This window comes from Apostichopus japonicus, chromosome 16 (assembly GCF_037975245.1).
Source record: "Apostichopus japonicus isolate 1M-3 chromosome 16, ASM3797524v1, whole genome shotgun sequence".
NCBI lineage: Eukaryota > Metazoa > Echinodermata > Holothuroidea > Aspidochirotida > Stichopodidae > Apostichopus > Apostichopus japonicus.
This window is the reverse complement of record NC_092576.1, coordinates 12,285,177-12,297,401: the sequence shown is the minus strand read 5'-3', so window position 1 is coordinate 12,297,401 and position 12,225 is coordinate 12,285,177. Positions and strand designations below refer to the sequence as shown.

General features: G+C 37.2%; 2 protein-coding genes across 6 annotated transcripts in view; one reads left to right on the top strand and one right to left on the bottom strand.

Annotated features, from left to right (window-relative positions):
• LOC139982425 (uncharacterized) overlaps positions 1-11,622 on the top strand; it is a 43,908-nt gene extending 32,286 nt beyond the window's left edge. For 2 of the 5 annotated variants that reach the window (XM_071995272.1, XM_071995273.1), the window contains exons 15-20: positions 275-421; positions 1,537-1,682; positions 2,399-2,578; positions 4,738-4,929; positions 7,328-7,492; positions 8,061-11,622. In XM_071995272.1, coding sequence (XP_071851373.1) covers positions 275-421; positions 1,537-1,682; positions 2,399-2,578; positions 4,738-4,929; positions 7,328-7,492; positions 8,061-8,265 — 1,035 coding nt within the window. In that variant the 3' untranslated portion in view covers positions 8,266-11,622. Of the gene's footprint in view, positions 1-274; positions 422-1,536; positions 1,683-2,398; positions 2,579-4,737; positions 4,930-7,327; positions 7,497-8,060 lie in introns of those variants that run through there. The other 3 variants (XR_011798176.1, XR_011798175.1, XM_071995274.1) reach the window with 3 other exon arrangements.
• LOC139983148 (dnaJ homolog subfamily C member 25-like) overlaps positions 1-12,225 on the bottom strand; it is a 376,890-nt gene that overhangs the window by 162,549 nt on the left and 202,116 nt on the right. The window lies entirely within an intron of this gene.

Sequence of the window (12,225 nt, the reverse complement as noted above, 5' to 3'; positions counted from 1 at the left end):
CAACAAGTTATCCATTCAGATAAATTAACCATTTACTCCAAAACTGCTGGTACACATTACACTATGGATTACCTCATTCTGTTGAATTCTTTTGACTTCAGATGGTCAGCATTGGTAGGGTTACATGATAATCTAGTGCAACAAGGGGGCTTTTAGAGACATAGATCGCTCATCATATGCCAATGTACCCCTCAGTGAGCTTAACACGTTCTCAAACTGCTGGTACACATCACACTATGGATTACCTATTTCTGTTGTATTCTTTCTGCCTCAGATGGTCAGCACTGGTAGAGGTACATGCTTGTCCAGTGCAACCAGTGGTGACCGCAGTCACAGCCAAAGTACCAATCTGTCAGAGTCGGAAGGGGAACTACTCCATTGGAAGAAAGGCAACGTCTTAGGAAAGGGAGCATTTGGAACGGTAAGGAGCCTGAGCGATTTCATAGTGCTCGGCAAGACAAGAATGATGCAGAATGCTTTCTAGTTTAAAGGCATTGAAGACTCGCGCACAAAGAAACGTCTCATGCCGGTAATCTGACCTAGTTTCGAATGAGGTGTAACAGAAGTGTTAGACACCACCATCGATCCCAGAAATACACACGCAGCTTGCTACCGTCGGTAATTAGACACTAGTGCACAGTAAGTACATACAGCTACGGTCAATACCCACAACACAGTGTACATAGCAGCGAGGGACATCTCAGGTCTAGATAAAAGATAACAAGGTATCAGGTTTCATTACTGTCTGCATTTTGTAGCGACACAAACAAAACATCACTTGCAAGCAACAGATAGTTAACATTTTCAGATAGCAGCACACGGTTTTGGGCGAGTCTTCACTGCCTTTAAATCATTTTGACGTTATTATAGGAAGACTTCAAAAAGACCAAAATCTTTTGGTCAATGTCAAGGACTAGCTAAAGTTTTATTTTCAACAAATGTGGTGGCTGGTAAACTAAATACTTATTGTAAATAATAAATGCAATTTTTTTTCCCCGAAGGATTTTTACCAGTTGGTTTTATTCAAGCTTGATTCTTTGCCTTCATCTCTGTGTTAAAATATGGATTTTTTTTTTAAAATGAGTTAACATAAGGTGACCATGTCCCAATTTTTTTGTATTGCATTGTATTTCTACGAACCTGAATTTACTTGTACATAGTATCTAACTCTATCGGTACATGATCCTTTGTGATGTGCGCAGGACACTGACCTTTACAACTTGACTGTGTAGAAATTATACCATTACAAGATATGTTGATTAACATTTTATTGACAATTGATTTTTAGCAACCAGGACTGTCAATTAAGAGTTCCTCTATCTGTAGATTATGTGTAAAAGTAAGTTGGCTGTTTCGATCCTAACAGATCTTCTTCAAAGGCTAAATGACAAGTGTCATTTCTCCTACACAGGCTCTTTAGTGGATAAGCAGTTTGCTAACAGTTTTATTTTATTTTGATCTGTAGATTATAAAATTTTAAAATGTTGACAATTTCAACTTTTTTTTTATATTTCTTTTCACATTCAATTTGGACAGGTTTATTGTGGTCTTACTAGCACTGGTCAGTTGATAGCAGTCAAGCAGGTCGAATTGACTGGTAAACACCAAGCAGGAGAACAGTACGAGAAATTACAGGAAGAAGTGGAACTGTTGAAAACACTTAGACATAAAAACATCGTCGGGTAAGATTGTTTGAAGCCGTCACGGCCTACAGCCAGTTCCTGTTATATCAATATATAGAAATAATATCACAAAGGACAGGGGGTCAATATGTTTGGGGTAAATACGGGTACATAAAACTGTGGCTAGCTATTATACTGTTGCTGTGGCCGAGTGGATAGAGGCGCTGGCATTTAAAGCAATTAGGCTTGGCGATTGGGAGTTTCCGGATTCGATACCCGGCCAGGGCATTATAAGGTGGGTTTTTCATCCCCAAGAGGCAATCTACGGCTTTCCCATCTGGAATGACTTTCTAAATTTAAAAGATGCCAAGGTTGAGTTACGAATGTTGAATTGGAAGCCACCCGACGTGTAAGTTGTAATCCATAAGCACTTGCTGGTTTCTCCCATATTTTTGGTCGCTTAAGCGTTGTAAATATAACTGCTGATTATTATGATTATTTATTTAAATTAAATTATCATAATTATATTTAAATTATCATAATTATTATTATGATTAACCTGTCTGTATTCTGTGCATGTTTTTGTCCCTTCTGTTACTGTTACTTGTCATTTGGCCTCTGAAGAAGATCCTGCTAGGATCGAAACGTCAGGCCAACTTACTTTTACACATTCTATTACACAGGCTCTCTAGTGGATAAGCAGTTTGCTAACAGTTTTATTTATTTTTTATTATGATTATTATTATTATCTTTACATTTGTGTTGTCTCCTTTCAGTTTTCTTGGTGTGTCCCTGGACGAATCAGTGGTCAACATATTCATGCAGTACATACCTGGAGGATCGATAGCATCTCTACTGGCAAGGTTCGGGGCCCTGGAAGAACCCGTTTTCTGTCGCTACACCAAACAGGTCGTCGATGGCACCGTTTACCTCCACTCCAACAACGTTATCCATCGGTAAGAACCATTCGATAAGGCTCGCTCAAGTTTTTATCACTAAATATTTTACGTTCTTTTCGAACTTTCCAACAAGGGTTAAGTGCCTTTCTTCTTGTTTCGGAGAGTGGCTGTGCAGCGCATCGATGTGCAAAGAAGCAGAGCTTGGTTAATTTGGAAACAATACTTGATAAACATAAGAGCTTACTTTCTTCTCGCCATCCCTTGTCTACTAATCCACTTACATCTATCTCTTTGTGTTTACTGTATGTGTATAATGCGCGTACCGTATTGTATAACACTACATACTGAAGCAATCGGTCAACCGTGGCTAGATAGCGAACGTACAGTTCTTCGTTTAATTGTATCCAGTGTATTAGCCCATTAACAATGACATTAGCATATAGCCGGTCGTTTCTGCTTTCCTTAGAGCCCCATCGATCCTCTTCCCATAGCTCTCTTCCACCCTTTTTATTCTCCACACCTTTCTGTCTTTGTCCTTGTTCAGTGTATTCCCTACCCCCTTACCTCAATCCTCTCTTAGTCCCTCCTCTGTTTATCTCCTACCTCTCCTCTTCCCCTGTTGGTTTCTTTCTTTCTTCTCTCCATCCCTTGTCTATATAATCCCCTTACATCTATCTCTTTGTGTTCACCATGCTCATTAACCTGTCTGTATTCTGTGCGTGTTTTTGTCCCTTCTGTTACTTGTCATTTAGCCTTTGACGAAGATCCTGCTAGGATCGATACGTCAGGCCAACTTACTTTTACACACAGCTTAAAATGACGACGGGGCAATGAAGATGGACAATCAATACAAGGGTTTTTCACTGTCACAAAAGTACAAAAATAGTTTCCACCCCTGAAAAGAGATAAGAGTGTTAAAAAAAGGGAAAACAAGTTTCTTAACAGTCCTATCCTTGTTCATTATTGACTAATTAATTAATGAGATTAATGAAATAAAAGTTTAAATCGCAAAGCGAGATTCTAAGAATCCTTGGTAGATGAATACACAAGCTGGAGAGATGTAGAACAGACTTTTTACAAATAAGCGATCTATATTTCCAATATTTTATGAGAAACCAAAATTCGTTAAACCTCTAAAACTGCTTTCTGTTTTCTCTGGTAAATTTACCCAAAAAGACATGGAAAATGGTCATTGAGTTTTTGTCCAGGGAATCTTGTGTGGGAATCTGGAAAAATTTGCCAACAACAGTGTGGTTGATACAGCATGTTGTTGCTAGGTTACACTCCTGAAATTTAACAAAAAACCAAAAAAGTACAGACATGTTCTGTGGAAAAAAAAGGACGTTAAATTTCTAAATGAAATGTCTAGGGAAGACAATGCATGCAACACTGGAAAGTTTAACACCAGCTTGCATAGAAGCGTAGGAGCCCAATTCGATTTGGGGGGCTGTAACGACTTGCCCAAAAAATATAACCAAAATTTGTTGCGCACTATGCGCGTTCTACATGTTTATATGCATATCATATAAGCATGCTTGGGTTATTACATCCCATGCCAATTATACATACCATCATTTGCCGTGTTATTACCCTTCCATTTTGGTTGCAATTTTTGGGGAAGATTTTACAATGATAATGATAGTAGTAATAATATAAGTTTAACCATTGAAAAGCACATTTGCAGTTTATTTTCTTTCAGTAGGTGCCCGAAAAATTCTCAGCATATTGCCCGAATTTTCACAAAAATATTTGGTTGGGGGCTGCAGCCCCCCCCCCCCCGCCTCCTATGCCTATGCAAGCTTGGTTACAGTTTTGGTAATCTTACTCAGTACTTTATCGACACGGTATTGTATATATCACTTCTCTTCCCTTTTGCTCTTTCAGATTTTACAGACTGTGTTATACTTGATTGATTCATTGATTGATTGATTCATTGATTGATTCATTCATTCATTCGTTTATCGATTGATTCATTTATTCATTCATGCATTCATTGATTCATTGAATGATTGATATATTCATTGATTGATTCATTCATTGATTGATTGATTCATTCATTCGTTTATCGATTGATTCATTTATTCATTCATGCATTCATTGATTCATTGAATGATTGATATATTCATTGATTGATTGATTCATTGATTGATTGATTCATGCATTGATTTATTGATTTGATTTATTGATTGATTCATTAATTTAATTTTGTCATTCAGGGATATCAAGGGAGCCAACATCATGCTGATGTCCAACGGCGTCATCAAACTGATCGATTTCGGATGCGCCAAGAGGCTGTGCATCCAGATCAGCCAAAGCCAGAATTTACTGAAATCAATGAAGGGAACACCTTACTGGATGTCACCGGAGGTCATCATGGAGACAGGACATGGTGTTAAGTCAGATGTTTGGTAAGAACACCACCCACAGATACCACTTACTTTTGAAGTTGCATACAGAGCTTGTGTAGTGTGATACTGCATGCTGCAGATTAAAGCCACGCTTACTCCATATCTCAGCACCTGTGTTTACATGAATTTGACAAATGAGGGGAAACGAGGATACATGTGGCTCAATTTATGTTGAATATAATGTTACGAATGTCGGGATTTTAGATGATAATAGTGCTGGGCGGGATTAACAAGTTTTAAGACAGTGCTAGGCCGTAATTATTAGTGCTGGGCTGGGCCGCCCAGTGCCGCCCAACGTGGGCACATCCCTGCTTAAGGATCTCACTGGAAAGAACAATATCCACTATGTAGATAGACAGAAATCAAAAGGACCATTTTCTGATGCACTTGACTACTTGCTAATAATTAAGAAGTTTACTTTGTGGGTTTTGCATATTAAAATACTTTTACCATGAAATTCCCATTTGAATGAAACAACACTACAAAAGTTGATCAAAATCTCACATTTCACTTTAGGTGACTCTGCCAATTATGTACCTGGGGAATATGCCCATTTGTTAAAAGTTTATGAACCAAGTTTGAATGCTCTCAAAGTTGTCTTGTGTAAAAATGCTGGTTCCTGGCTCTAAAAAACAGCTATACATCTTTGCTCACTTGTGTAAATCTCCTATTCTGAGATTTGTTTTCAAACCTTAACACATCCAAAAATTCACACAACGCAGATATGAAATTGTTGAATTAAGTATATATTTAAAATCATTTCCAGATGGTCTTTCTGCTAATCTGATTTGATATGATCTGTAATCTGTTATCTGGCGACTAAATAAATATGAACAATTAAAAGAAACGGTCGCGAATAAGGAAAATGGAACTAATAATAAACACTAATGACAATAATCAATTACCTACAAGAAAACATAACTTTACACAAAGGCAGTAATCATGGAACAGAATTCTCAATGCAAATATCTTTAAACACATTTCATTATGCGTACCTTTCATACACAAAATCATTCTTAAATTACACGTATATAATACGTTACATCAAAGGGGTTTAAGGAAAAACAACTTACATGAAACTTTTGGCTCTAATCCTTTACAAAACAAATATACGTCAATCCTCATCATTCGTTATCGTTACAAAACAAATATATGTCAGTCTTCATCAATGGTTATCGTTACTGTGAATCAATTAATTAGAATAAACCAGAAGCAAACAGAATACAGGCTAATTTAAACCAAGGACTCACACACACGACGATATGCACAACAATGACGCAAAACACAGCGTCACACGCATCACAATGCTTGGAAACTCATTTACAACTTGTATTTTGCAATTTGCCTAATTTGCATAAAATTTGGCAATGAGATATCTGATCAAATTATTCACTGTTGTTTTTCCAGACTTTCCATTTCTATTGTCTGTTGATAGCTTTCTTATGAAGAAAAGCTTCATTTTCTGCTGGAATTTGCTTTACTGCTGTCTTTTACATTGTTGTTGTATGGTGATAGTGGGAGTTTACTTATATACATCAAAAAGGAGTTTAACCCCTGGTCGACCTCGTGAGAGGTCCTACGGGGGATAATAAGATTGTTTTTATAGAATAGACACTTTTTTTATATTTTTTTCTTGGGAAAGTTGTCTATTAATCAGTCAGGGAGTTGCTGGTGAGTGAAGTCTTTACTTACATAGTGACATGGTGTGCATTTAGTACAAGAACAATAAACACTTGGTCAGTGGCGGAGCTATGGGTATTGGTCAGGGGGAGGGAGAATGGTCTGTAGGGGCACTTTTGACACTATCTAAGCAGAGCGCCACCACAGGTTGGTGCGGAGTGTACAGAAATTTTAGAGTAAAGATACTCCCTAGATCGCCGGAAATGACCCTTTCCGGGCCTTGCTAATTTGCAGATAAAGGAAGAATAAAAAGGTGTCATCGCCAACAAAATGTGACAAATGTCAATGCTATGGGTATTGGTCAGGGGGAGGGAGAATGGTCTGTAGGGGCACTTTCGACACTATCTAAGCAGAGCGCCACCACAGGTTGGCGCGGAGTGTACAGAAATTTTAGAGTAAAGATACTCCCTAGATCGCCGGAAATGACCCTTTCCGGGCCTTGCTAATTTGCAGATAAAGGAAGAATAAAAAGGTGTCATCGCCAACAAAATGTGACAAATGTCAATAGGTAGATGAGAGCGCAATAAAAAAGTCAATGATCGTGAATAAGTAAAAAGTGGTAAAAAGCTGAAAAGGGCGCCAGCAGTCCATTTGAGTCCGTCAGGGGGGGCATCCGCCCCCCTGACTGTATGGATGCTCCGCCACTGCACTTATATTACTATCACTGCACTGTATTATGAAATCACCATCTTTCTTTTGACACATCTCCTCCTAATAGGAGCATCGGTTGTACCGTGATGGAGATGGCAACCAGGAAGCCACCGTGGGCCGAAATGCCACCGATGTCTGCCATCTTCGCCATCGGTGCTGGAGGGCCGGTCCCGCAGCTAGGGGAGACATTCTCGTCAGATGCCAGAGGCTTCGTCGATCTCTGTTTGACTAGGTAAAAACATGATATTCAAACATGCCCATCCTCTCAAGTACAAGTATTTTGAAGCACAAATATTGAAAGGCTACTTTATTTATTTATGATATGAAATTAATTATATGACTAATTTATTATAATTTTTATCATTTTCTAATTTTTTTAATTTAACTTTAAAATTTTTATGATTTTTATGATAATTTTTTATATAATATATATCATTTTTATAATTTATAGTATATGACTTAATTATAATACTAATTTATTATATGACAAAAATCCCCCAAGTGGGTGATAACATACTTTAACTTCTCCTTTTACAGATATGTTTCAGGAGCTTTTTTGGGAGTACAAAAAATGTCACTCTTTTTATTAATGTCTCTTATTTACCATTCATGTTTTGTTTTTCATTTTCTCATGTTTTTCTCAATTTGCCCATTCTCCTTTTACAGATTTATGTTTCAGGAGATTTTTTTGGGGGAGTACCAAAAATGTCACTCTTTTTGTTAATGTCTCTTATTTATCATTTCATTTCATGTTTTGTTTTTTATTTTCTCCTGTTTTTGCTCAATCTGCCCATTTCCAGGGATCCCGATGACAGGGCAGCTTCGCTGGATCTCTTGCAGCATCCGTTCCTGAAGAATCGAAGGGAGAGGCGGAGGGACTCTCGTCTCCACAGTCGAACGTCCCTCTCAAACTTTGAGGAGGGAATCATGTTCAAGGAGCAACCCATTTTGAAGGAAACCATAGAAAAACCAAGAAAGAGGAGAATATTTGAGGATTTTGAGTGATGAAAATTGAGATGAATAATTCCCTTATTTATCTCAACGTCACATTCCAAAACTTTCCGACTTTGCCGGCAGCTATTTTGAATACCTATTAGAAAGTGCAGGGGAGAGTAAAGAAAGTGAAAGAATTTGATATAATTATTCCAAAATGGAATAAATAATAAATTTATTCTGGATGTGAGTTTATTCTTTTGCATGTGGGTGTTGGGGGTGAGTGGAGTTTTAACCATGTGCTATTAACTTAATATTCACTTTCAGAAAATGTACAAAAAAGTATGCATAATGATACTAGCTGTCTTGTGTAAACGTTGAATTAAAGAGATTTAAAATCAAGATGGCATTACTAAATGTAAATTAGTACTTATGCTGTGACAGTTTCAGGCCTTGAAAATTGGGCTGTTTAACGGCTAAATGCCAGTTGGATTTCTGCCATTTGCCAGTAGAGATATAAACAGTCGAGAATTGGCATGATTTCCGAACTTAACCTTAGGCCCATTTTTTACTGCTTAATGCAAATATTGTTAGGCTGCTCCGATAAGTCTGTACAATAAATAATGTGTGTTGTCATTGAGGTCTGGTAGGTTCATTAAGCACTGGCAAGTTGGGTTTTTTAGCAAGTGACTAACATTGTGAAAATTGTAGATCTGACTTATTATGAAAAGAGAATTACAAAAATGATTCATTTAGATAGCAATTCCGTTGTCTGCTGATGATTAAAATTTTCAGCTGCTATATTTCAATATTTCAAGAGATGTACTTGTACTGGTGGGATCCACCAAATTTTCAAACAATGATATTTCTCTTAAAAATATCATCATAATGCGAGAGTAACTGTGCTCATCATACAACTGTCATTTAAGATATGATCGGTGAATTATTTAACCCGGTATCATATCGCAAAACGCTGTGCAAAATGGTCAAATTGCTGTGCAAAATGGTCAAATTGCTGTGCAAAATGGTCAAAATTGCATGACAAGTACAAATGTATGTATAGTAGTTTTGTACACAGGACACTATATTATGTTATAAGACGAGAATTTCAGAGCAAAATGCTGTGCAAAATGGTCAAATTGCTAGAAAGTTAGTTCCGTTGTAAAATGGCTATATAGTAGGGGATTTGAAACATTTGCACAGCCTGATTCCTGGGCCAGTGTTTTTGAAGAGGGAGATCATATCTGTAGTGTAGGAACCATCTGCCTCACTTGCCTTAAAACTGAAAGGCTCTTAGTTGCGAAGGAAACGACCAGTATGGCCTTGGTGCTACATAGAGTTTCAAAACGTATTTATTATCTTATTTTTCCATCATGTGTAACACCGGTCATAGACATGTTATCAACGTTCAGGGGTGCTGAGAATGTGGTTAGATTAAAAATGGTGCAGTTAAGGTTACCTTTAGTGCCCTGGCCAAGTTCTTTCAACCAGTATATTGTGACATTGATAATTCCATCAGTGAAAGGAATTCTTAATCATGGAGCAACAAAAGGTCATTTATTCTGTTTTGCTCAGAATTTTTTATTTTTTGAAAGTGCAGAGGGACAATTTTTCATTCAATTTTCTCAATATTTCAATTTTTTCATTCTCTCTTCTATACACATTTCTTCCGTCCAATTACCCTCTCTTACTTTTCCTCCCCTTCCCAGGTTTTTTTTACTCTATATATATATATATATATATATATATATATATATATTGCCCATTTTCTATACTTTTGTACAATTTAATACTTCTTGACCAAAAGATTAAGTGCCTACATGTCGATATGTTTCCCTTTCAAAAAACTTGCCAAACTGTAAGTTTTTTTGTCTGTCATTTTCAACAAAATGATCATGTTTATGCATATTTGTCAATTTACTGACTATTGAATACCATCTTTGCTATTTAATCCAAAACAAAATAAACCCAGAAAGGCTCAAGCAGCTGATGGAAATTGTCATGTTAAATTGTGATGGAGATACCAGGGAGAAAAAAAAATTGTCAACCTTTTTGCATTGACAAGCAATTTGTAATTTCCCATCTCTCATAAACTGTTCATATTTTGTCCAGTATTTATTGATGAAAAAAAAAATGATTTCGAGGAAACTTCAGAAATTCCGGGTGTTACTGTTCCCCTCTCCTTGTAATCATTCCTTCAAGTTGCTTTTCTCAATATTCATTCTCTGCAAATAATAGCCGTCCATTCGAAGAACACTTGGTGATGATAAAAAATCATGACTTTTGTAAAATTATGTAAAATAAAATTCTAAACATTTTAATTGTAATTTGATACATGTCTGTATAGATGTCATTAATGTAACTTTGTCAATGATTTCGAAACTTGTGTTTCACATCCACAGTTGCACTGTGGTAGCAATTGTCCTTAAAAACAATGTAAGATTCTTAAGAAATCAGATGGACATTTTAAGGAAAGGTTGAGGAATAGGAGTGTAGGGAAAGATTAACATGGCTGTACTTAGAAGTTTTGTTGTGAGGACGATGATGCAATAGGAAATGGGTTTTGAATTGAATAAAGCATCATGGCTGATAAGTGAAGTACTGTTACAATAGCATTGAATAGAAAGCCATGCGTGAATGTAGGAAAGAACTTCAATGATTTGTACTGAAGAAAGCTTGTTATTGGTTGTGTTTTTCAAGTTTTTGTCGGTAGTATACAGTGTCTCTCCAGTTTGTATAACGTGCTTATTTATTGACTTATCCTTGCTCTACAACAGTGATTGTGTAAATGTTTTCTGGTCACTTCGCCCAACTGCCATTTCGCCCAACCAGCCTGGTCATTTCGCCCAATCAGAAATGACCAGGCTGGTTGGGCGAAATGACCAGGCTGGTTGGGCGAAAAGACCAGGCTGATTGAGCGAAATGACCAGGCTGGTTGGGCGAAATGACCAGGCTGGTTGGGCGAAATGACCAGGCTGGTTGGGCGAAATGGTAAGGTTGGGCGAAATGGCAGTTTGGCGAAGTGACCAGCTTCCGTGTAAATGACTCAATGCTTCTTCAGATAATGGTCAAGGCATTGTATAGTTGAAGACCCAAGATCTGAGGCCAGATCTTGGTTCGTCAAAACCAACTTTATCTGTAAAATTAGTACATTTAATGTCAAAATGCAGTTACATGTGTGCTCCATTAAGTGTGTGTTTTCTTTTAAATATCATATCCATTAACATGTGCTTGCCTTATTGAAGAAGAAAAAATGTGTATTTTCCAAACATTACTTTTTTTAAACAGTTTCTAGATTGTGTACAAACGTCTTCTTTTTGTATTTTTACTTTCAATTTTGAATTTTGAATTTGTGTGTAGAATTTTTGTTTTATATGTATATGAATGAAACATAAGTAATGATAATAATAAAAACTAAACAAAGTGCGGAACTATAGATGCGTTACAAAATACAATCATTTCTTTTAAGGAATTGATATGATAACAGTTCATGCAGACGAGACGTGTCATATTACAGTACGGAGCGTCCATACAGTCAGAGGGGGCGGATGCCCCCCCCCCCGACGGACTCAAATGGACTGCTGGCGCCCTTTTCAGCTTTTTACCACTTTTTACTTATTCGCGATTATTGACTTTTTCTTTATTGCGCTCTCAAATACCTATTGACATTTGTTACATTTTGTTGGTGTAATTTTCTGACAAAAAGGCGATGACACCTATTTATTCTTCGTTTATCTGCAAATTAGCTAGGCCCGGAAAGGGTCATTTCTGGCGATCTAGGGAGTATCTTTACTCAAAAAATTTGTGTACGCTCCGCGCCAACTTGTGGTGGCGCTCCGCTTAGATAGTGTCGAAAGCGCCCCTACAGACCATTCTCGCCCCCCCCCCTGACCAATACCCCTAGCTCCGCCACTGCGTTCCCTAACAGCCGATTCACACAGAGATTACAGTAACTACTGTTAATCTTAATTTTTTGTACCACATTAAATACTGGATTGTGCTGATAAATCGGTAGCATGTGCTATTAGGTTT